Below are 23966 nucleotides of genomic sequence, written 5' to 3'. Positions count from 1 at the left end.
TTACTTCACTCTTGATTTTGTGTTGCTGCTAAATGCTGGTTTTTAACTTAGTACAAAATGGAGTTACATTAACAGTTGAATGATAGCTATTTTGTATTAATAAAAGAGGAGCTTTATGACATAACCTGGCACCTTAGCAGCATTGCGCAGCTATGCTCCTCCTTTGCAGTACAAGTGATGGAACTGCTCTTAATAAAGTTGGAGATAAATATTTTCGTGCGTGATTTAACAATGTAATTTTTGCATATAATTAAATGGTAGACACAAATGGTTATTTTCAGTACCCTTTAGTTTATATATATATGTGAATGTTGCACAATGTTTCTTCTTAGCTTTCTCAGATTTTCTGAGATTGTTTCATTTATGTGCTGTCTCTGTGGTGGGTTTGGATGTTGGAGAGGTTTGGTTTTTTTTTTGGTCTTTTCTACAGATTTTCTTTACAGATACCATATGTTGCTTGATTAAATGTAAGTGATGGGGCATCTCCTTTGAGCAAGGGAACTCCTTTTGAAGTACCTTGTAAAAACATACTAAGCTATTTGATAGTGAAGTATGTGCATCTAAGTTTTACGTTAGATATTGAACACTCAGTGGTATCATTAAGGGTAATTTTTTTTTTTTTTTATTCTTTGCTGGCCTTCCCTCCCTTGACTTACCAGATGTTTTTTACTTCAGGCATAGAAGTGTTCTAGATGTCACAGTGCTTTGTAAATGCAGATTTAAATACAGTGAGTGAAGAGAAAAAAAAGGCAAAAAATAATGTACCAAGCATGCTAACTTTGTGGGGTTTTGTTGTTTTTCTTCTTTTCCTGTCAATCTGCAGTGGATGATTCAGAGCCCTTACAAAGCTGCAACTTTCTTTGGGTGCATTGGCAAAGACAAATTTGGAGAGATCTTAAAGAAGAAGGCTGAGGAGGCTCATGTGGATGCCCATTACTATGAGCAGAGTGAAGAACCAACAGGAACCTGTGCTGCCTGCATCACTAGTGATAACAGGTCAGGGGCTTTTGATATTTTCTGAAGATACAAATGCAGTTGGCATATGTGTGGAGCCTAATTTGTTTGGAATATTTGGCCTTGAAAAGTTGTGATTAGAATGATAAAGAAAATAGTAGTACTAATTTGAAATGGCATAGAACTGCCTGGCTTATAGCTTGGGACTGGGTAATATTAATATACTTTTAGAGAACTGGCAGAAAAGTCTGAGGTAATAATATCCTGCTACTTTCTGAACTTGATAGCTTCCACTTGCTCTGGAGAGAGAAAAATATGAGGGAGACAAAAGTTGGTTAACAAATATATTTATACAGCCTACGTGAAAGCCGATTGGCATGAAAGGCATATACTTGATTGCCAAATGAGGAATATACTTAAGGTAATAATGTGTTTAAAAAAGATAGGTGTCGGTATACAGCCTGATGGAAAGGGTTAATATGATTTTATACATGAGGAAGAAAAAAAAAGTGTGTGTTTCTTTTTTGTTTGTTTTGCTGTTGTAGTTGTAAATTTCATCTAATAACTGTGTCTGTATGTCTATGTCTTAAAAACTTCTGAGTTCTGTCTTTCATGTTTTCATTTGCTACTTCTTTTAGATGATCTTTGCTATATAAAAAAAAAGTGACTTCTCCAGAACTCTATTCAACTTTTCTTACATTTGTAGACTATGAACAATAGTCTTTGTGTTCCTTTGTAGAGTTTCAGAGCATTCCGTAAGGAAGAACCCATTTATAGAGTGATTTATTTGGGGTATTGTAATAAAATGAATAAAAATAAGAATTTCAGAAAGAGGTAATAAAGACAATAGACACTTATCTTGACACAATGTCAGCATGGCCCTTTGCTTTCTTCTTTCTCCCTCCACCCACAAGACTTGAGCTTACATACTATTTCTTTGCTGGTTACCTCCTGACAATTTTTTAAAGGTTTCAAAACCAAAAAAAGGTCTGCCTTAATCTCGAAATGTTACCAGCACACACCAACCCTCCCTTATTTCTGCCAACATCTAAATTTTCTGGCATTAGATATCGGAACAATAATGAAAATGATATTGTTTACCCTGAAGAATTATTTTCTTTTGGGCTCTGAACAAGAGCAAGAGATCTGTCAGTATACTTTTTGGCTTTCCTCTATGGCTTTCAGTGCCACTGATCGTGGGGAACTGCTCTTTCCCTTTCAAAGCAGTGTCAAGAGTTAGTAGAATTTAAGGTAGGATAGCAGTCCCATAATTAAAATCCACACCAAACTTCTAGAGAAGCTGGCGAATCTGTTGGGTAGAATTAGAAAAGGCGATAGACAGCAACATGAGCTTAACTGAGAGCTGGGGAGGGCAGAATTTTGCGTATAACATGTAGAAGGCTAAAAAAATCTCAATTGGAGCAGACATCTGGTCCAAACCCCTTCAGAAAGCAGGGCCAGCTGTGAAGGTAGATCAGATTATGTCCAGCTGGGATTTGAATATCTCCAAGGATGGGGGTTGCACAACCTCTTTGGGCAACCTGTTCCAGTGTTTGACCACTCTTCATGGGAGAAATTCTTTTGACAGCACCCGGCTGGAATTTTCCTTCTTCCAGCTTGTGGTGTTCCTTCTTAGGGCCAGACTCTTCTTGGACACATCTTCTGTCGCTGGATATCTGAGGACAGCAAGAAGATCTCCCCTTAGGTACCTCTTCTTCAGGCTTATCCAAGCTTTTCTTCAGTTTTTAAGTGTTCCAGCCCCATAGTAATCTTCATGGCCCAGTGCTGGACTCCCTGCATTATGTCAGTGTCTTCCTTGTAATGGAAAGCTCAAAGCTGGACACAGAACTCCAGATGAGGTCTGGAGACCAGAGCAGAGGGAAACCTCTGTTCTGAATATATAAGTTCCTTTGTCCTGCTGGCTGCATGCTTGCTTGTGTAGACTGGAATGTGGTTAACCTTCTCTGTGTGGGTGCACTGCTGATTGGTGTTCCAGGCCTGGTCCACCAGTGCCTCCAGGCCCTTTTCTGCAAAGCTGTGTTGTACCCTGTCAGCATTCAGCCTAGGTTGTTGCATGGGAGTCAGTCCATCCCAGTTGTGTGACTTTGCATTTGCCTTCAAGTCTTCTGCCAGCCCAATTCTCCAGGCTGTTGAAGATGCACTGAATGACAGACAGCCCTGTCCTCCAGCTTATCAACCTGTCCCTCCCAATTTAATGTCATACATAATGTCTTACTCTCAGGAATGAATGTACATAGTGGAGGAAGGAAGTTCATTCGTCTTCATCTGGAGTTGTGACATTAATTATGTCTGCAGACTTCCCCCTTCATCTCCAGGATCTGTATTCAGTTTTTCAAAGAGAAGACAAGCAATAAAGATGTTTCTGCTCTGTGATTCTTTCTTCAGTCACAGAGTGTCTGTGTCCGCATCCTGTAGCAATCATCATTTCCTAGATGACCTGATGGGAAACTGAAGTCAAGACTGTCAACAGACATATATCACAAATTTAGGAAAAATACATGCATTGTTGCCATGCATCTCAATGGAGTTTAAAAGTTTAGGTAAATTTATTCACAAAAATGTCTGCAAGTACTTTAACTTATTTAGCATTTGGTTTGCTAACATAAAACTTTTCTCTCTTCATGTCAGATGTTTGCTCAAATACTAGAGGCAGTGGCTTCATCTCAGCTGCTGTTTTAGGACATGCTTGAGAGTGTGCAGGGAGTACAAGAGACTTAATTCCCTTCTTGGGAGATAGAAGACGAAAAAAAAGTCTGATGGTTGCTGCTTAAGGCTTTATCACACAACACCCCCTCTTCTAGTGAGATCAAGTTTATCTTTAATCACCCTCTGATTGTCTCTTGGTTTTCAACATTTTCTGTTTTTGTAAGAATCACTTCTGCCTGGCCCCAGTTGATAACTATTGATTAATCTCGTCCCAATTGAGGTACGTGCTAACTTCCTTATTCAGGTAATTCAGCTTTCTTGTCTCATTTGGAGGAGCTGGCTAATAGCACTCCTGGTTTCCCCGTAAGTGGCTGTGTATATTTGTTGCAGATGCGCTGATGTGGATGTTTCTTGTTTCTGCTAAGTTTGTCTAATGTTTTGCAGGAAAGGGTTCTGAGCTAATTTGTGATCACCACTCTAGTTCAGCAATACTAATACACTGTGTTTTCTCAGAGCTTTTCAAGAAAATGCTAACACATGATTGAACTCTGAAGTAGTACCTACACTCCATCATAATCTGTGACTTTGATTTGTGCAGTCTGTTCAGCAGTAACCACATGCACAGTCTGTCCGTTAAGCTGCTTGATTTGAAGCGTTCTGCCTGTCTCCAATTACCCTATTCCATTGAAAAAACATCTACCTTCGCTGTGTCCCACATGTTGAACTCGGTGCTGTTAGACTTTACAGTTTTAATTGGGAAAAGCTCAGTGCTTTGTCTTCACTGCAACAATCTTTTATTACACATCATGTGCAGAGCATCTCTACAGTTGGATGTAGTCACAGAGAGCCAGGTTTACAGTTTCAGGGGCATGTGGTAAGTGAAAGGAAGCATACAGAGAGTCTTTGCTTAGTTTTCTGGAACATAATTGCTTTTCACTCAGCAACATACATAGACAGGCAAGATTTTTCCACCGAGGTCCTTGATGGATATTTCGGGGTTTGCCAAAACTGAAAGATTTAATTTGCTTTTTCAATTCAGCTTGCAGAAAATTACCACAGTTATGCACATGTCATTCTTGGATTTGCTTTGTTCTCTGGTGGATTTATTGTCATTGAAATGATAATATTTATCAAGAGTGAAACTTCTTGCCCTGTTACTTGTACTGCCACAGAGGCTTGGTCTGTTTGTTTTTAAATTTTTAGTTATTTATTTATTTATTAAATTTTCCAAATTTACATTTGTTCTCATTGGCTTCAAAATTTAAGAGATGAGCCCCAAGAACATTCCTGGGGTGAAATGACACAGAACTGTGCTATGTATTTGGATACATATGGAAAAAGTTAGTCTTAATTTTTTGTGTTAATTTTTATATTCTTGATGAGTTTACCTTAAGGGATTGTCCATGACGAGTGCTTCAAGAAGTTTACAGGGAGACTTCGTTGCTGTTGTCTTAAGAGATTCTTTTGGGGTATTGTTTGGTTTTCATTGAATAGGATAAAGGAAAATGGTGATAGAGGAAAGATGCTGTTCTGAGGTACAATGAGTTTTCAGGAATCCCTAGTTCACTTTCCTCCAAACACCTGTACATGGTCTTGGTCTGGAGGAGAAGCATAACTTAGTAGAAGCAGATCAGCAATTCACTCTGACCCATTGTCTCTGAATTGTAGTGGCATTTATATGGAAAAGGATGATACTTACCAGATGAATTGTATGCACACTGCAGAAGGTAAAAGTTTTCAATAGCCATATTTTTTATGTGTAATTACACATTATTTACATGGCTAAGGTAATTAAATATCACAAAACTGTGGTGTGTTAACGTTAAAGGTGCATCCTATGACTATTAAAGCTTGAAAATCAAATTTAAAACTCTGTATGCCCACATGGAAATGTCTGTTTCCCCACAGCCCTTTCTCTAAATATTGGATGTTATTAAACATTCTCATAATATAATTACATAGGAAGGATTTGGTCATGATAGCCAGAGTGGAGAGCTAGTGCATAGCCATCTTTTTACGACCTGTTTTTAGGAGTACATCTGCAACTTGTGTGTTTCGTAAGGCTGAACTGAACGGCTGAAGAGGAGGATTTCAGGTAGAATGTATCTTACATGTCACGAAGTAAACGGGATACAAGTATTTTTGTTCTTGCTAATGGAAGTTGTGTCCCATGGCTTGTGTTGTAACTTATTAGGAAAGAATGAAGTACAAATGGGTTTCTGGTAGTTTTCCAGTAAAACCAAAAACGAAGTTGGTTTGTTGGTTGGGGTTTTGGGGTTTGTTGTTTTGAGTTTTTTTTTGTTGTTGGTTTTCTTTTTTAACAATTCATCATCTAAAAGTAGCAATGCAACCCTTTGTCATTTGCTAAAGGAAAATAGGAACCCAACGGGGGGAAGAAAACTTGCAAACCACCCCTTTATTGAATAATCAACTCTTCTTTGGAAAACTTCTTGGTTCTAGTGAGGGAAAACAGTTTTCAGAAGGTAAACTGGAGTGGCTATTTCCCTTGCGGTGTGAGGTACTTGGAAGAGTTCTAGTGAAATCTGCAGATGCTATACTGTACAGAGGGAGTTGATCACAAAATGCAGCAAAGGTTGATTCTAAGCAAATGAAGGAATGTGAACAGTATAATAATGATAGGTTACATGAACTACATAGTGTGTTCATGTGTGGTTTAAATTTAAGTTGTATTTAATGTATGATTTTAAATGTATTATTTTAAATGTATTATTTAAATATTATTATGAAATGGTCAGACAAAGTATGTCTTGTATGGTGCTCTTAGTTGTTTTTATGTTCATTAGTATCTTTGATGACCTTTGAGAAACGTTGTTTGTGAGAAATTTGCAGTCATGTTAGTTAAAGAGGATCTAATACCTGGTTTTTAATCACTTTCAGGTCTCTTGTAGCTAACCTCGCTGCTGCTAATTGCTATAAGAAGGAAAAGCATCTTGATTTGGAAAAGAACTGGAAGTTGGTGGAAAAGGCCAAAGTTTACTATATAGCAGTAAGTTCAGCTTCTTTCAAACTGCTAAACTTTCTGTTATACATTGCGAGGTTCAAGCAATGTGCATGTCTGCTGTGTATGGTTTAGGATGATTTCATAGGAATACAATGAAAGAAAATGACTGCTTCAGTTTCAGCCTAGTTTGATTTCTTCGGATTTAAATGTACAAATGCAGAAGTATGTTTTAGTTGTGTGCTTTCTTAAATTAGTGGGATAAAATCGTAAGAACTAAACATTTTCAGAGCTTTTGTAGTAGTGCATCAAATTTACATTTCACATTTTCTAGTAAATTGTTGTGAAGGATGCACAAATTATGTAGAAAAACACTATTAGCATAATTATTCACTGCAAACAGTTTGAGCTTATTTGTGTGAACAATCCTAATTGCTATTTATTCCATAGTAATTACTACGGCACCTTATAACTCAATATTTCAGAAACAATGATTGTGACAAATCTCTTGAATGTGGGCGGTGGGGCAAACTGATTTTAATGATGAAATTTTACTTCTGGAATAAAGGGGTTTTGAGGATGGGGCATTAGTAGATTCACAATTAGTATTCTTTATTTTACCATCCAGAATGAATCAAGCCAGATTAGCGTATTTGTGTAGATTAAATCTTGCCTAAATAGAAGTGGTGAATTTGTTTCCTTCTTGCTCTCAAGTTGATACGACTGATCAAAATTAGTGAACAAAAAACATCTATGACAGATGAAAACCTCATAACATGCATGTAATATATGGATTCTGTATGACAGCTGCTTCCATTCCGCTACCTGAGCTATGTGGGAACAGCTGGTAAGAAGTGTAAAAAATTGATTATCCAGGAGGAACAAGTTCATTGAAAATACAGTTATTTCTTTTAGCTAGTGTTAATGTTTCCTACAGCCTGTTAGTGTGCACTGCTGTAGGCTTTACATGGTTGTTATTGATCTTTCTGTACGGCCAAGACTGCCCCTTTGTAACTGTCAAAAAATCCTTACAACCTTCTCTGTATACAAAGAAAATACTTCCACCGCTATGACCATATGTTTATGCTGTGGTTAAAAAAAATACATAGGTGTATTGTCTACTCATATTTGTTTCTTTTCTTTTTTTTTTCTTTTTTTTTTTTTTGCTGGTGTTTGGAGTTTTTTATTTTCTGATAATTATATCTCAGTCTGTTCCAAATGCCATGCTTAGGAATTAATGCTGTTGGCTCAAAAAATATTGAAAGGCCAAGAGTATAGTTTAAATAAGGAAGAAGAATGACTCCTGTTACCAAAAGCTATACTGCACTAAGTTTTGGAGGTTTTTCGTTTATTTTACCATGCTTATATATAATTCCACCAACAAAACTTCCAATATACAATTTAGAAAAATTAAACTTAGTGGAGATGCTTCAGGAAAAGTGAGAAACCCTGCAAGATAAAAAGCAGGTTTGGGCTTTTTAAGATACAGCCTTCATCTTATTTTAGTTCTGAAAGCACTCTTCTGTGTTCAGTCGGTTTGATCGCTTAAATTTTGACTAGGTGATTCACTACACTGGTTTTCATATATATTAAAAGCTGTTCTTTGGATGCCAGTTGTACAACATACAAGCTTTGACTGGGAGACAAGGGAATTACTGTACTAAACTGAAAATAAAACCCAAGATGTGCATATGTTAATGGGTGAATAAATAACACTGAAGTGCTAATAGATCGTATTAGATAGTTGCAAAATGGAGTTCAGATCAGGGGAACATCTGATTGCAGGAGTTCTGTTGGGTAAAGAACCTGGTTTACACCGGTAGCAAAAGCACTGAAGGATGGGTTCATTGAAGAGATTTCTAGGATGGCGTCACCACTTCAGATTACAGATTGCGTGTATAACTTTACTTAAGGAGACAATATGTAGAACCGTACCCATTTCTTCACACTACAACGCATTCATACCCTTTTCTTTCATTTAGCTTCTTTACTTGCAAGTTTGTAGCGGTTTACCAGAGTAACCAAAGCCATGTAGTGAACAGTTACCACTCCTGTGGTACAGGGTAGCTCTCGGAGTCATGAATTTGCGTACCTGTCTGTCTTTGCTTTAGTCTTGTTTACCTCCCCTGGCTTTGTGCTGTGCATATGCTGCTTTTCACTTGCTCACTTCCACCTATTTCTTGGGTTGCATTAGAATGTATGTTAGGGACAGATACTTATTCTGGAAATCCGTGCCTTGAGATTATCAAACAATCAATTTTCTTGGCAGAGTGAGGCAGTTGTTGCTTTAGGACAGGTCTGTGATATCCTGTGGTCATCTCTATGTGCTTCCTAGAGTAGATAATATGCTTTTCAATGCAGCATTCAGCAGAATGGCCCTCAGATGAAACTTAGCTCTGAAATCTAATCAATTCACAGAGGGAGGAGTAGGTACAAAGGAAAAGATAGCGAAGCCATGACAGAACCCTTAAAGACAACTTCTGTTACCATGAATGAACACAATACGTTTATTTTAGCCATCTGGTAATCAGATCCGGCAGACAAATTGGAGAAAGATTAGCAAAGAATAGGACCCTGTAAATCGCAAATAGAAGCAAATTACAGAGGCTGCCCCAGCTTTCTCAAAGATGGTAAACTTTAAAGGTGTATTTTAATCCTTTAAAATGACTCGACTTTGTATCATTTAAGGTAGATTACATGTACTGTCAAACTCTATGCAATTTCTTTTCCTTCTCCAGATGTAATTCATATACTTGCAGTAATTTCAACCATTGGCATCATATCTTCCAGTCTGTCATATTCATTTCGCTGTGGATCAGCTAGCTGTGCTGCTGGTGTCTGATTAGAATTCACTGTGAGGGATTTTATTTCGTTCCTACTGGGGCTAGAAAATGTCTCTTCCTCAGACATTTCCCTTACTTCAGAATAAGTTGAGAGTTATGATAACATTAAATGTTGTCTTATTGTCTCTGAAATTGTGAATGGAACACAACCTGACATGAAAATAACCTTAAGTTGTGTGTGTTGTGTGTGTATGTGGTTTTTCTTTTTTTTTTTTTTCTTCTTTTTTTCTGTGAATCTGTGATTTCTGTCAGGAGTTGCATTTTAAAATTCTTAAGTGCTACAGTCACATCTTAGAAACTCAGGTGATAAAACTCCATATTTGCGCACCTTGCTTGTATGATTTGCAGAGACATTTAGTAAAGTAATGGTAGTACTTTACTTATGTAAACATCTCTAAGAATTCCATAACATGTATTGGGCTATGAGGTCTTTGGATTGTGTTCTGTGGTGGGATTTTTAAGATCATCGGTGTCTTCGGTGCCAGCTGAAATCTGAGAGCTGCTGCTACTCAGTTTACGTTGCACACAAACGTTTCAACATTTTTAATGCAACTTATAGTATATCGCTATTAATTATCATATCCTAATAAGGCCTGGAATTCAAATATATTTTTATTGTGAATGTTTTTGAATAACAAAAATAATCTGCTGATAACAGTTGCTTAAGAGAGCAGAAAAACTGCAGAGAATTTTAGTTGTCGTTTGAGCACCTGTGTGGTAAGGAATTTTGCACTTGTCCTTTCATAATGAGAAGAAAATGGAAAAGGAGAAGATGCTTTCCTCATTAAAAGCTGCACTTAACCTTGTGAAAACTTAACTCTGTGACAACTGATACTGCTTGCTCATAGACAGCTGAATTTTATCTTTCTGCCTGTATTGGAACATTCTTGCCACAAGTTTGGTGCTTCACAGGTGTGTATTTTCCTGTGTACCAGTTAGCCATCCTTACCTTTGCCAGTTACTTAGCTTTACTCGATTTGTCTTTTAGTCCAGCACCTGCCTTGATTTAATGTTTGCAGTTGGAGGCATTAGGCGAGTGAAACACTGTTGTTTGATGCTGGTTTTATCTTGGTGCTGAAGTAATAAATGTGTTATTGATAGTTCTTTCTGTGCTTTGGAGGTTTTTTTCTTTTTTCTTAAATACTTTCCTTTACGAAGCACATGAAGTGGCAGCACCGAGTGCTGTTAGGTTCTCTCCCAGTAAGTAACTGGAATCTTAGCTTAGAAGGGATCAGTTAAGCAGCTCCCAAAGCACGAGCAGATCTTCCTTTAATAAAAAGCTTGTCTCTTTTCTGTACAAAGGAGAGTAGTACATTGTTGTTCAGGGACTATATTTGAATTTGTGTTTTGTGGATATAGTTTGTGTACTTAAAAAGCTGGTGTTAGAAGTGATGCCTCTCAAAGTTTTTTTTCTCATGAGTATCAATGTAGACTCCTTGCCTAGCTGTTTCATACAGGTACGGCATTGCTGATGCTCCTGCTTTTCTGTGTTCATTAAAGAGATGTGGGACCATTTTTACGCTGTACTTTATGCATCGTGATCTTGTATATTTGCTTTTTGAATTTACAGTGCCTGAAAGCTTCAACTCCTGTGCTACCTGTTGTAGGTAGAAAGTAGAGGAACAATGAAGCTTTTTTGTAGCGCTCAGACCTATTTGTGTGCAGCTGAATTTTGGGTTGCTCACTTTCAGTATTGCCATACAACCTTTTATCTTCAGAGTAGGTAACACTTTCACTCAGTCAGCTTTGCATGGGCTGTTGTTGTTTCACAATCCATAAAAGTTTAAACCATTCTCTTCTCCTGCTTCCAGGTAGCAAATGATAGAAATTTCTCAGTGGCGATGCTCTTCAGTTGTACCACATTAAGTATAGAATTTTCTAATACTTTTAAAATTTGTTAGCCCGCAGTTAAATTACATCCACCACCATCAGCATCTCTTCTGTGTTTACAAAGGTAATGGCAAGTGTAATTTATTTTGGTGTTCGTGACAGCTCTCATCAAGAGCAGGTATTCTGGTCTTAGGTTGAGTTTCGAGTGGGAAATGCCATGTGTTGTGGCATGCCATGATGAACCCCATGAACACTGGTCTGCTGAAGGAGAAGCTTTTAAAAGTCCAACCGCCCTGGTACATTTCAACAACTACTGTGATACTTCTATATTTATTTTCTTTTAATGCCTAAGTGCTTGTCGAAGCAGAGAGATACTGTGGTGGTGTAGTGGGCTTGATGGCGGAATTATCTGGTTTCAACATGAATCTGTCAAAACATAAGCTTGATGTCAGCAATGTGTAGCAAAGCTTAAATAACATTCTACAGTATTTTACATGGGGTTTGGCCATTCTGCTTGAGAAAAAACGCTGATTATTATAACAATGTAAGTATAAATGAAATTTCTTTTGTGCTGTCTCCTCCTTTCAGAGGCATATTCAATGAAGGCATTTTTATTGTAATTTACTGCTATGATGACTATGATAATTTACAATGTATTGTGATAGCTTTTTTTGCTTTGAGATGTGCTAGGTCTGTGTGTGCACCATGCAAAACGAGAGACATAGACACTGGTAGGAATCAAAATACCCCCTAAAAAAGGCATTTGTTTGAATAACTCTGAAAGAGCTTTTTTTGGCGTTAATAACTCTTGCCATAGCGCTCTGGTGTCAGCATGTATGCCACTGGACATGCAGAACTCTTTCTCGCAGTAACGAATAGATTTTATGGCCAGGAAAAGACCATTCTGAATGTCTTAACCATCCAGAAGAAGCTGCAGTTAGCAACAGTTAGTTGTGGTCTTTTTTGCTGGCCTGGGACAAGGTCATCGTCCTGGAAGCCACCATCCTGAGGCACTGGGTGTTCTGGGGGTTGGGCTGAAGCGTGACCCATTTGTTGTGGGGAGATGATAGACTCACTATCTAACCAGTTAGCAAATCTGCCGTTGACTCGCTTCCAAAATGAATATGGCAAAAGTACTTTCTCTCTCGTAAATACAGGAATTTACAGCTTTATTTCTTTTATCAACGTGCAAAAAAGAGCTTTGTCTAGTAAGTACCAGCGTGCGTTACATCATGCTGTGATGTATTTATGATGTGGCATGTATTATGCTGCTATTTCAGGTATAACTTATCAGGCATAGACAATTTTGCCAGTGTTTTCTCAAGTAACTCATGTAGAAAAGTGAATTCGAAACTTTTTTGTCTTATTTTTTGCAAAGTTTGATCGTCAAGATATCGTTCTTTGAAAGTGAGCGCTTTGTACTTTATGCAGAAAAACACATCATCAACTTTCCAGAAAGATTCTAATCTCCTTTTTCCGTAATTTAAAATTAATGAAAATGTAACATCGTAAAAATATCTGTTTCTAAACGTTCACCTCTGTTATAAATTACATTTATTTATGTGAAGAATATACACGTTTCCTTTCCTGTCATTCTCCTCCTACCCTAGTAGCCTTTAAATTGCAGATAGGCTTCTTCAGCGCAGTAATTAGCAAAGCTCAGTCATCGCTCCTTTTATCATGTGATTTTTTTTTTTTTTTTTTTTTTGGTGTGTGGGGGGTGTTTTTTAGAAGAATGCATTATTAGAGCACTTACACAGCCAGTCTAGCTGCAACAGCCAGGCGGCAATAGCAGTGCCATTTTTCACAAAGAAAATGTTGAACGGGAGCCAAATGTTTGGTGGCAGAGTCTGTTGCTAGGAAATCAAGTTCCTGAGGCGATTAATGACAAAGCAAGCAATAACAAGAAGGCAGAATTACAGATTTAAAAGAGAGGGAGAAAAAAAGTGGTTGGTGTTATAATTACCCAAAGAAATCCGTCCTCATTAAATTGGCTGTTTTTATGATTGACTTTAATTGGAGGTTAGCTCAGATATTTAGCTCCTTTCCCACCCCTTTAAACACACACATGCACATAATCTGTAGAACTGCAGACTTGTTTTTCTAAGCATTGAGAGGAGCTTGCCCTGTAATTTGATCCCCACTGACAGATGCATTTTCTATGCTGCCATTTTGAATTAACCTATTGTGCAACAATTTTCCTCAGCTCTGTTGAATAAAACATCAAGTCTTATTACCTCAGATGGATTTGATAGAGTAAAAGAATGTACTTCTAGCTGAAGTAGACTATTTGCAATGAGTTCAGTGATTTGAACTCTGCCAACAAGCACCAATAATTTGTGATGTATACTTAAAGAATGAAAGAGAGAAGAGCCACGTGGGGGGTCTTTTTGGCTGTATGAAGTTCAAACGCAAACCTCAGAGTAATATTGTTGTTTGTGCTAAGGTTATTCCCCAAGATCAAGCCTTTTTAGATAAAGCATGTTAACTAAGATTTTTACCATTGAGCAGATCGGGTTTGAACCGAAGATTCTCTTACCCCCAGTGGTTACCCAAATTGTCAGGTTTACTGTGGGATTAGAAAAATAAAAATCGATCCCCCTCTTCCAGAAACCCCAACAGCTGTATTTTCTCTGAGACTTCTTTTGTGAAGAGAAATTTCCCCGTGTAAAGTTAAACTGGAATAAACGACATTTTAAAATGATTTTAAATTCTGAGTAATTTGTATCGTGTGTTAAGGGAGGAACAGGGTTTCACCTTATTCACTTTTCTCCCCAATTAGAAAAACTTGTGCAGTTGGTTCAACAAAATTTTGGCACGGAAGCGGGGAGGCAACTGACCCTGACATTTAAATCCTGTCATGTTTCATTGATCGTGCTCAAGACGATATTCCCTACTTGCAGCAAGTGATAAATGAGAAAATATCTTCTCATAGTACCTGTAAGTGAACATGTAGAAGCTAGCTATAAAAGCTAAATGATGCCATAGCTCTCCAAATTCCTAATCAAACAGTGAAACAATAGAACTGCGCGTATTCTGTCCAACAATACCCACACTACTAATCAGATGCCAATGCCAAGCTGTCTGCTTTGTTAAATACCCAGGTTCCCTGAGGCAAGAAGACAGCTGCTATAACTACTATGAAATTTGGTAGCTCAATCTATTTTTGCTACCCTTGGGCTATCAAGCTACTGTTAATTCAGACCACCCCAACTGGTACACTTTAGGGATTTTTTTCAAAGTGTTTGTTATTAAAATGATAAAACATCATTATTACTCCAAAGATGTTGTGTGCGCTTTGCGTTTGACAGATACCTACAGAGATAAACTCAGCATTTAAATTTTAATTGACATAATGGTTGTGATTGCGTTACCCTTTTTAAAATATATTTCTTTTTAGGGAGGGAGAAGAAGAGGGGTAAGGGCATGCTTTAATTTCATTAGTAGAATTGGTAAATCTGCTGAAATGCTCTTGGTTGCAAGCTACTTGTCCGTGGAGGCTGAGTGGGGTTTTGTAGCGGAGCGGGGAGACGAGGCGCTCGCCGGCCAGCTCTGCCACTGGGGCCGGGGACCCGCCGTGCCGCCGCCCACAGACCGCTGCCGAGACCTCTGCTCCCAGATGCCTCTGCCTTTGGGGACCCTGAGTCTCAAATCATATGTAAAGTCTGGGCAGCCTTAAGACACTATTTAAATGTAAATTAAAAAGGGAAGCCTTCATACTCTGCGGGGTGAGATGAGTCAATTTGAAGGGAAATTTTTTCTGCAGGTCCTCTTGCATGTCAGTCTTTATTAGATGCTCTCTTTGAGAGCACAGAATTTTGTCTGTTACCATGTCAACTTTGTTAGAGCAAAATCTCAAAACTAAAGCACCAGCAAATCGAGGAGTTAGGGGCTCTGACTGAAACAGTATTGGTTCTGTCTTGACTCTTTTTTCATTTCAGTGCTTCTCTGATTAGGTTTAAAGAGAATCATTAATTTAAGACTGTTCTGAAGACTAAAACTTGACATTTGTGAATATTTCTCATTTGAGGTAACTTACCTGTTTGGATGCTGACTACCCAAATTTGTAATAAATTGGTGGTCATCACTCTGTGTACAGCTGACGGAAACTCGGGGTTCCACCTTCCTTCTGAAGGGGCTTGGTTCATTAACACGTGGAGATGCTGTAGTCTGCATAACCCTGGAATGTGTATTCGCTGTGTCTATCTCATCAACTGCTACATTGAGAACCGCATATAAATATAACAGCAATTGTGCTCTGTTTTACGTGAAGGTTAATTTTTTTAACAGCAAAAACTCTGTGCATGTGTGTAACTTGAAAGCCAAGTTAAGCTATTTATAGTAGGCCGCTACTTGGTCTGAAGTTTCGTTTACAGTTTACGTATGTAATAGGGATGGTGCGGTTGCTTAAATACAAAATTATTTTTCTTTCAAGAAGTTACGGTTAATGATTTGCTTTAAAAGGAGCACTCTGAAATGATCACGTTTGTGCTTGTTTCTTCAAAGCCAGTAACGTTTGCACTGAAATCGTAGAATGGTAAAATATATATGTGTAGCGCAAGGGGATTCCTATATGCTTCCTCCCGGCTCAGAAACTGAAGTGTGCTGAATGGCGCTCATCTGCACTGTTGACTACAGATGTTTTGAAACAGCGGGGGTTGCAAGCAGGGCACGAACCTGAAGGCTACTTTTTGAGTCTACAAGTAACAGTTACCATTTTAAAAAGTAAAAATATTTTTACGGCATAACCGATCGGTATCCTAAAAAATATGTGTCAAGTGAATTTGCATCCTGCGTTGCGCTTAGCAGTTGTGTACTTTGAGTGAAAAAAGTATTTTGCAGAAGTGCTTCTGCACAGGTTTTCAGTGGTAATGCACGTGTTAATAGTATGCCTCGCAGATTGGGCTTTTTACAACTTTGGGCTAGATTCTCTAGCCCTTAAGGAGGCAGAAGGGCTGTGTCCCGCCAGCCTGGTTTGTAATTGGGTCTATCTGAAACAGGAATTGACTGATTTGAAAAACAGGCTCTGGAAGTTCATTCGAAAGAGGCTATGGGAGATAAGACAGATCCTGGATTTTAACATGGGAAAAGACCTTTCCCCTTAATCGGGGCACATCTGAGTTAGTTGAGACCTTTGTGGTGTTTTCCAAGTCTCTTTTTAAAGAACAGAGCTGTGCCTTAAAGACAGGGGTGCGCAGGTTTGTGGTATGGCTTTAATCCTTCTAGTCTCAGGGCTAACGCTCAGTCAGCAGTGCGCTGGGTCACCTGCTTGGTGGATGCGCTTCGGATGGTCCGGGTTGGTCAAAAGAAAGATGATCCTCCTTTTTTTGTTTCTTCTTCCTTTAATTAAAGATAGAATACTTGAGGAAATTCTAAGTTCTCTGAATTAGTAATGAGTGCTGTTTTAGAAAAAAATTCTAAGTTGGAGATACAGAGGTAGATGCTATTTCTTTCTAAGGCATATCCAGACCCTCATGGTAGCAAGTAGGGTTTGACTAATGAATCATCATTTCAGCAATATGAACAAGATAAAACCACCGGTACTAATCCTTGCAAAGGTTTGACTTAAAAGCTAAGGGCACTTAGATTTTTGTCCACAATAGAAGGATTTTGCTGATGCAGCTGCTGTGGCAAACCCTCCTGGGGATTTACACTTCTCTCTGGCATAAGCAGCCTAATGTGCAGACAGTTTACAACAGCTGCTATACCAGCAGCAATGCTCTTATGCTTCCCAGACGAATCGTACTCGCACCAAATTTTTTTATTGGCAGGACTATGTTGGTTAAGGACCATGTGGGTTTTTTCATGTTTCTAAAGAATGTAGCTGCTCAGGCAAAGTAATTTAATAAATACCTGGCCATAATATTCACCATAAATATCAGCATAGTCAGCCCTTATAATTCATAGATAACTGCAAAGCCCTTCCTCAGTCACAAGGTTTCCCACACATAGTACGTGGATAATGGTGTCTAGCCCTTGGAAGAGCTGTAGATGAGATGTGCCTTGTTACCACTTTTTATGCTGAAGTTACTGAAGTTGTTCTGCGGAATGCCACTGCTGCTAATATTTTTTTGCCAGCAATGCTATTGCCAGATGCAATATAACAATACTTTCCTGCAAATTTGAAAATGGTGGGGAACAGCAGTTAACAGTATTTAGCATGAAATATGCCTCAGCATATGCCTCTGAACATGTCTTTTTAAGACCATATGGAGTATAATTGGTGCTGAACAACATTGAGGTGTTTTGTGAAAAAGTAAAGGCTAAGCATTATAAAGAGTCATAAAATCTTGAAGAACAAGACAAATTGAAGAAATGGGAGAAAGAAGGGAGGTACTGAATATTCTGTCTCGCTTGCTCTGCATAGCCTGAAGTGAGAGACCACAGTATTTTTAATAATTTCTCTTAGCAGTGGGGTTGAAATTACGAAATTCAGCAAAACAATGGCAGGTAGTGGACACGGAGGATGGTGTGAGTAACTGGAGTGAAGCAGAAACAAACTTTTCATCCACTGAGCGCACCCAGGAGAATATTGGTATTTATAGCTGGACTTGCTATCATTAGCACTCTTTGTGTATGGAGTTCTTAAGACACTTGATCACGGCAAAGTAAGGTAAGAATGAATTTCATCCTTACGTATGAATTTCCCTCTCTTTTGAGGACTGGAGTCAAAACTTGAGAGTTCTTATTCATTTATGTGTTGACACCTTATTACCAAGAGGTGATTTAGAATTACTAGAGCAGTGTGCTAAAATTAAAATTCCTCACCATTTTACTGATTTCAATCATGAGCTGTAGCTGAATGCAGAAAAAAAATTTAGGAAGTATAAGTGATTGGAAATTTTCAACAACATGAAAGATGCAATTTTCTTTGAAGAAAAAGAGAAATTTTCAATAAGCATCTGTGTATAAAGGGTAGCAAGTATTCATTCCCCAGAAGTAGTGCTGTCCCTAAGTGCTTCTTCATACTGCTGAGAATGGGCTGAAGAGAGTTTCTGCTGAGGGCTGTAGATTCTTATCTGCCTAATTGAGCCATCATTTGTTGACATGAGGGAAATCATGTGACTTGCCTTTAATGCATTTCTCAGTAACAGCAGAAGTGTAAAGTGTGGTTCATGGAAGGGAAACAGAAAATGTGAAATTTTTTTAGAATGGCCTCCTATATGGAATCTTGTATTGCAGCAGAATCAAATGTTTGAACGCCTATACAGTAAATACGTTAAATAAAATCATCAGATTCTAATTATTTCAAAAGCATTGAACTTCTTTCTGTTACAAAGCCCCCGACCCTCAGAATATGAATTTAATAAGTTCTTAGTTTTATCACTACAATGATAAAATTATGTCAGCAGAATTGAAAGCAGGTGTCATCTTTTTCTTTTGAGCAAATATGTCCACATAGTAATCTGCCCAGTTGCAGAGTTGGTACAAGTGTCGTACAATGGTAAAAGGAACAACAGAAAACATTCAATATTATCATTTAGTAGATAAGTATCAGAAAAGGGTATTAAAAAACCCCTGTAATTGGAGGCACACTGGCTGCTTTATTCAGTCCGTCTAGCACATCAATTTTATATTAAACTTCAGTCATGCTCCCTAACCCAAGATCCTGTTTTATAGAATGTAGAATTACAGGCATGCTGCTGTCTTTTGGAGATACCTGTTTGCTAAAATAGTTTTTTGTTGGGTTTTTTTTTCTTACTTCCCCCTCTCCAGCACTAGGTTGAAGTGATCTCATCGGTAAGAATAGTTGATCTCCATTTTGTTTTTAAAATAAATGAGTACTGGCTGCTCTGTTGATGAAGTGATATCATAGGGTAGAGGATAGGGGTACAGCAGCAAAATCACTTTAGAAGGGTATGCAGGAATCCTGTGACCAAAGAACTTGAGACTGCTGTAACTCTGGAGGTCAGCTTACCAATGACTAGATAATCTGACCGCATCTGCTGATTTTCATATCTCTAGCAGTCGTGTCACCACTGACCTGACAGCGAAGAGTATCAGCAGAGTACTTGGGTATTTCTGCAACTGCAGCTCTGTAGGAAATTCTTGAAGCTGAAAACGGTTGGCAGCTGGAAGAGTATTGTATGTGCTCCTCTTGTTTTACTCTTGTCTAGACATCCACTTGTGGCTGCTGTTGGGATGTGATACTGGACTAGGAGGAACTTTGAGCTGATGATTTACTGTTGCAGCTTTTAAGTTCAAACGATTCGTGGCTTGCACCTCTCGTTCTTGATTTTTGACCTAGTGGAGGGAAGAAAAATGAGAACAATAATGAAAAGTCAGACAAAAGTGTGAGAGGTGAAAAAGAAAAGTAGAAATCTTTAGGCATTTAGAAAAAAATGCTCCTGGGCATGTTATAGCATTGCATCTGTTACTCTTTTGCATAAAAAGAAATCACATGGTTTGATGGTTTATTTTCAGAAAAAATGCGATAATATTAATTACAGCTCACACATTTGTGAACCATGGCAGAGCATTTATGGGGTTTTCCACAGTGTTGAGCTATTGGGTTTAGATTTGAAAATTAATTTCGTTAAGCTGTAATTATCTACGCCTGCATTACTAACTAGAAAAAGTTGGTTAGTACAGTTAATATCTGCCCTGAAGGCAAAATTTTTAGGTCTGACTGTACAATGTAATAATACGTAAGTAAGTAGAAAATTCAAGGGTGGGTTTAGACTTTCACACATAGAAGGCAACACCTAGCATGCTACCCAGGACATGAATTCTATTTTCTAATCTGAAAGCTATAAACAGCTATAGTAGCTAAAAAGCTGTAATTGAATTACAGTCAACATATATTTAATCTGGAGTCAGAGATATCCTTGGCTCCTTTTGTTTCCCCATTTGGGAGAATAATTCATACCATTTGACGGAGTGTGGGATGTTTTGGTGCTGAGTGGCATACAGGCGGGAAGGAAGAGCACTGCCACATTTCCCCCCATTCTCCTCATTTCAGCCCAGTTAGAGTAGCAAACCTTAGGCTTTGCTCTTGCTTCCTCCTTTCTACTCATAACGTAAATGTATTTGTGCATATCCAACTGCTGCATCAGCTGGGATTTTGAAAGTCATATTCTCCTTCTCCTAACAATAACAGAACAGTACTGTTACAGCCAGTAAGAGGGTTTTTTTCCAAAAATCTAAGTTCAGTCGTCTTGTCTTCCCATTCGTGTTAGTACCACGTGTGTTGTAATGTTAAAAGTAGTCACCTACATTTTATTGTAAATAGACACTACTTAATGTTGCACGAGTTCGACAACTCTACATTGTCCTATAGTTACAATTCAGGTAAGTTTTCGATTTTTATAATTTTACCAGTAGGTAAATTTTAGTTTTAAATTAATAGAAAGTACGTAGCTTTATTTGGAACGGATGGAAGCTGCTTCCACTGGTACCTGGAAGACTCTTCAGACTACTTTGCTTTCGTTTTTCTTGTTTTAATATTACGGAGTGTACATGCCCCTGCGGTAGCATATGCGTGCTCTTGGTTTTGCCAATTCAAAATGTCCAACGCAAATTAATTTCTGGTTTTAGTACAACAAGAGAAGGGGTATTGAGATAGTATGAACCTTTTTTTGTTGATAGGGCCACTGGCAAAAAATCAGTGTTGCGGAGTGACTCCTCTGTACCAGAAGGGCAACAGTAGCCCACAGCTAAATAAAAAGAAAAACCAGTGACATTGTGCATACCCTTATGTTTTGCATATGTGCCTTTATTGTTTTAATTGAAGTAAGATTAAATACTTACTATGACATCAATAAACTAAAAATTTGCGTTATGAATTAGGCAAAATCTTAGAGACAATACTGTACAGATTTGGGGGCTAAATCTAGAATGTGTTTATATCCTCTTCAAGTTGAAGAGCTCTGGCTAAATGTGGAAGTTTTGATGAAATGCATAAAGCTTGTTAGCTGTAAATTCTACATGAGTAATATTTGCTTGGAGTTCTGTTTGCCTTCACTGATAAGTTTGCCTAGCAATGCTCAGAAACGATGATTGCCCTGAAATGGGTGATGGTTCAAAAATAAGCCCTGTGCAAATCAGGAGGAGTTAATATTTGCCCAATATGACAAAGGAGTAAGAAGTTTTAGGGCAGGCGTAAAAGCAATTCCTAAATTAAACTCTCTTGTTTAAAAAGAATGAAGAGCTATTAGAATTCCTGTGAAACATCGTGGGTTCATCTTCCATGTCAGTGGTGTTTATTGTCACAAGAGCCACGAAAGGTTGAGAATTGATTCTAATAAACTACCCAGTTCTACCCAGATGTGAAGAATTATTATTGACTCATTTTGCTTTGTAATTGCCATAAAGGTTTTTTTATTACCAAAATGTCTGATGAGAAGACAGATTTCCCAGAATTTCTCAGTATAATTTTTTATATTGAACCTTATAGTTTGTTTCTTTTCTAAAAGCTATTAGCTTCTAATGTCTGATACCAAGTACTTTTTGTCTAAAATGCAGTATAAAAGGACACATATGGTTGATCTGTCTTTGTTTTATTCTGTGTAGCCTCGTTTGGCGTAATGTTTCAAATAATGGAACACCACAGATCCCTCGGCCCCAAAATACTCTCTGCTGCTTTGGTAATAATGGGCCAGAAAAATTGGATTTCATTCTTCTGTCATCTTTGTTCCCTCTTGCTTGCCACATTAAAAAGATTTCTGCCATGTTGGCAAGAAAATCCTGAATTTCAAGTGTGTGGAAGCAGAGGATTTATGCTGCAAAGGTGGTTGGTTTGGTCTCCAGGGAGAAATGCTTTTTTTTAAAATCTCCTTAGACCTCAACCTTCTTCATGATAATGTTCTCTATACTTTGTCTCTTATTTTATAGCTTAATTTGTTTGTGCCACATGGAAGATTTCTGTTGCTTACTGTAATTTGGTGTAAAATATAAAAATTTGTGGGTTTGTTCTCAGAATCTCTCCTGCTGAGGAGCTGCAGGATTTGGTAGCCCACAGTCATGTGGGCCTTTAAAACTGAGTCATGGACCTCCTCAATCGTCTGAAGAGCAGTAACTGTACAGTCTGCAGTTGTTGTCATACATAGGAGGTGCGACTTCTTCCTCACAATATAGAAGGAAATTAAATGATAGGGGACAAAGAGCGTGTTGTGAAGGACTTTGGTGCACTGTAGGTAACGCTGCTTGTATTTTTATTTAACATATTTAAGATGCTTTGTTAGGATGTGGGATACCCCATTTGGTTTACAGTGTGGTTTTCCTGAAAGGGTAGCATTCGTTAGGCACAATAAAGCAAATAAATCATTTTCTCCGGACATATGTGGTTGCAGTTCAGTGACTGCTGGCTGTTAAGAGTCCCAGACTGGTGGTGGTTGATTTCCCTTGCACTGATGTGAGTGCGTATGGTTGGTGGTTCAAATGTAGCAGTAAATCTAAGTATAATTTTTCTCCAGTTTTACTCATGTTTTTGTAATACACCTCACAGATTTTTATAAGAGATTGTTATATGCTAGTAAGACCACCCAAATATTTGATGCGTTATGTTAACTATACTGTATACCTACGAATTGAAATTTTAACAAGATTATATTGAACATATGTTCATAACACGCATTTGAATTTTTAATGTCAATGTTACAGTGGGCTCCTTTTTTAATAAAAAGGTAGCTTGTCATCTGACTTCAGCAAGATAATGCTAAAAAAAAGAAGGCAGAAAAGGTAATTTCATTTCAGAAAATAAATTTTCAGATACTATCAAGCCAAATGCAAAATTGAGCATACTTTCAAGTTGCTTCTTTGTCAAAATGGATTTAGATTTAGTGAAATTCCTGTGGATTTAAGTGAATTCTCCCAAGAAGTGGTGTACATGAGAGAAATGAAGAAAACTGCCTAACTTGCTATGAAATGCACAACGTTGACAATTACTTTCAAAGCTGGTTTTGCCTGTGTTGGTAACTGTATGACTGGCTTTGAAAGCAGCTGGGTAAGTCTGCGTTCAGAGATGGCCGTGCTGCTCCGGCGGCGTGGCAGGACTGTCGACAGTTGGTTTTAACTGAATGGGAGTTGAGCTACTTTGAGCAATGCTTTGTTTAGCAGTACTTTGCCCTCTGTTTGCTCTTGGTAGTTTAAGGTGCTTTCCAAAGTTATAGGGAGGTTGTTTAATACAACTGTTCAAGCATGGATTGGTCAAAGTTATTGTCATTGATTTTTCCTCTTAAGTTCAAAACAAAGAATTAACCTCATCCCCTCCATTTGCTTTAAATCAATGACGTCGATTTAAAGAAACTCCTTTTTTTTTCCCCTTCCTCTTGTGTCACTCTAGATATTTTAACATGTATGAAACTAGAATTTGGATACTGTTTGTTTTCTTTAAAGTATTTCCTTCAGCAGAATAAAAAAAGAGAAATGTAAATGAGAAATAAAACTGTTGGACAAAATAAGAACAACTCTTGGGAGAGCAAGCTGATAGTCCAATGAGTGCGAAGGGAAGAGTAGGAGATCATGGCCATGGTATAGGGAAATGTGCACAAAATACTCTCGCAACTCGCAGTAACCTGCAGCTCAAGGTCTTCCTCAGGCAAAGGTGGTAGCATGTTGCTCAGGTTCTTGAGGTTCATGAAATTTTGCCAAGTAAATGTAAATAATAGACCACAAACGCAGAAGTTCAGCAAGTCCTGCAACAATACCCTTCACCAGTTTACCTATGAAATTTTTTGTTTGGTTTTATGTGAAGTTGGGTTTTTTAACTTGCC

At 38.0% G+C, this 23966-nt stretch overlaps 1 protein-coding gene across 4 annotated transcripts in view; it reads left to right on the top strand.

The window, feature by feature from the left end:
* The window catches only part of ADK (adenosine kinase), a 291295-nt gene that overhangs the window by 133577 nt on the left and 133752 nt on the right, over positions 1 to 23966 (top strand). For all 4 annotated transcript variants that reach the window (XM_055719804.1, XM_027805482.2, XM_055719805.1 and 1 more), the window contains exons 5-6: positions 824 to 996; positions 6520 to 6628. In XM_055719804.1, the coding sequence (XP_055575779.1) occupies positions 824 to 996; positions 6520 to 6628 (282 nt within the window). The remainder of the gene's footprint in view (positions 1 to 823; positions 997 to 6519; positions 6629 to 23966) is intronic.

The sequence above is a fragment of the Falco cherrug genome, chromosome 9 (assembly GCF_023634085.1).
Source record: "Falco cherrug isolate bFalChe1 chromosome 9, bFalChe1.pri, whole genome shotgun sequence".
Classification (NCBI taxonomy): Eukaryota; Metazoa; Chordata; class Aves; order Falconiformes; family Falconidae; genus Falco; species Falco cherrug.
The sequence above is the reverse complement of the archived record's forward strand: the minus strand, read 5'-3'. Positions and strand labels throughout refer to the sequence as shown.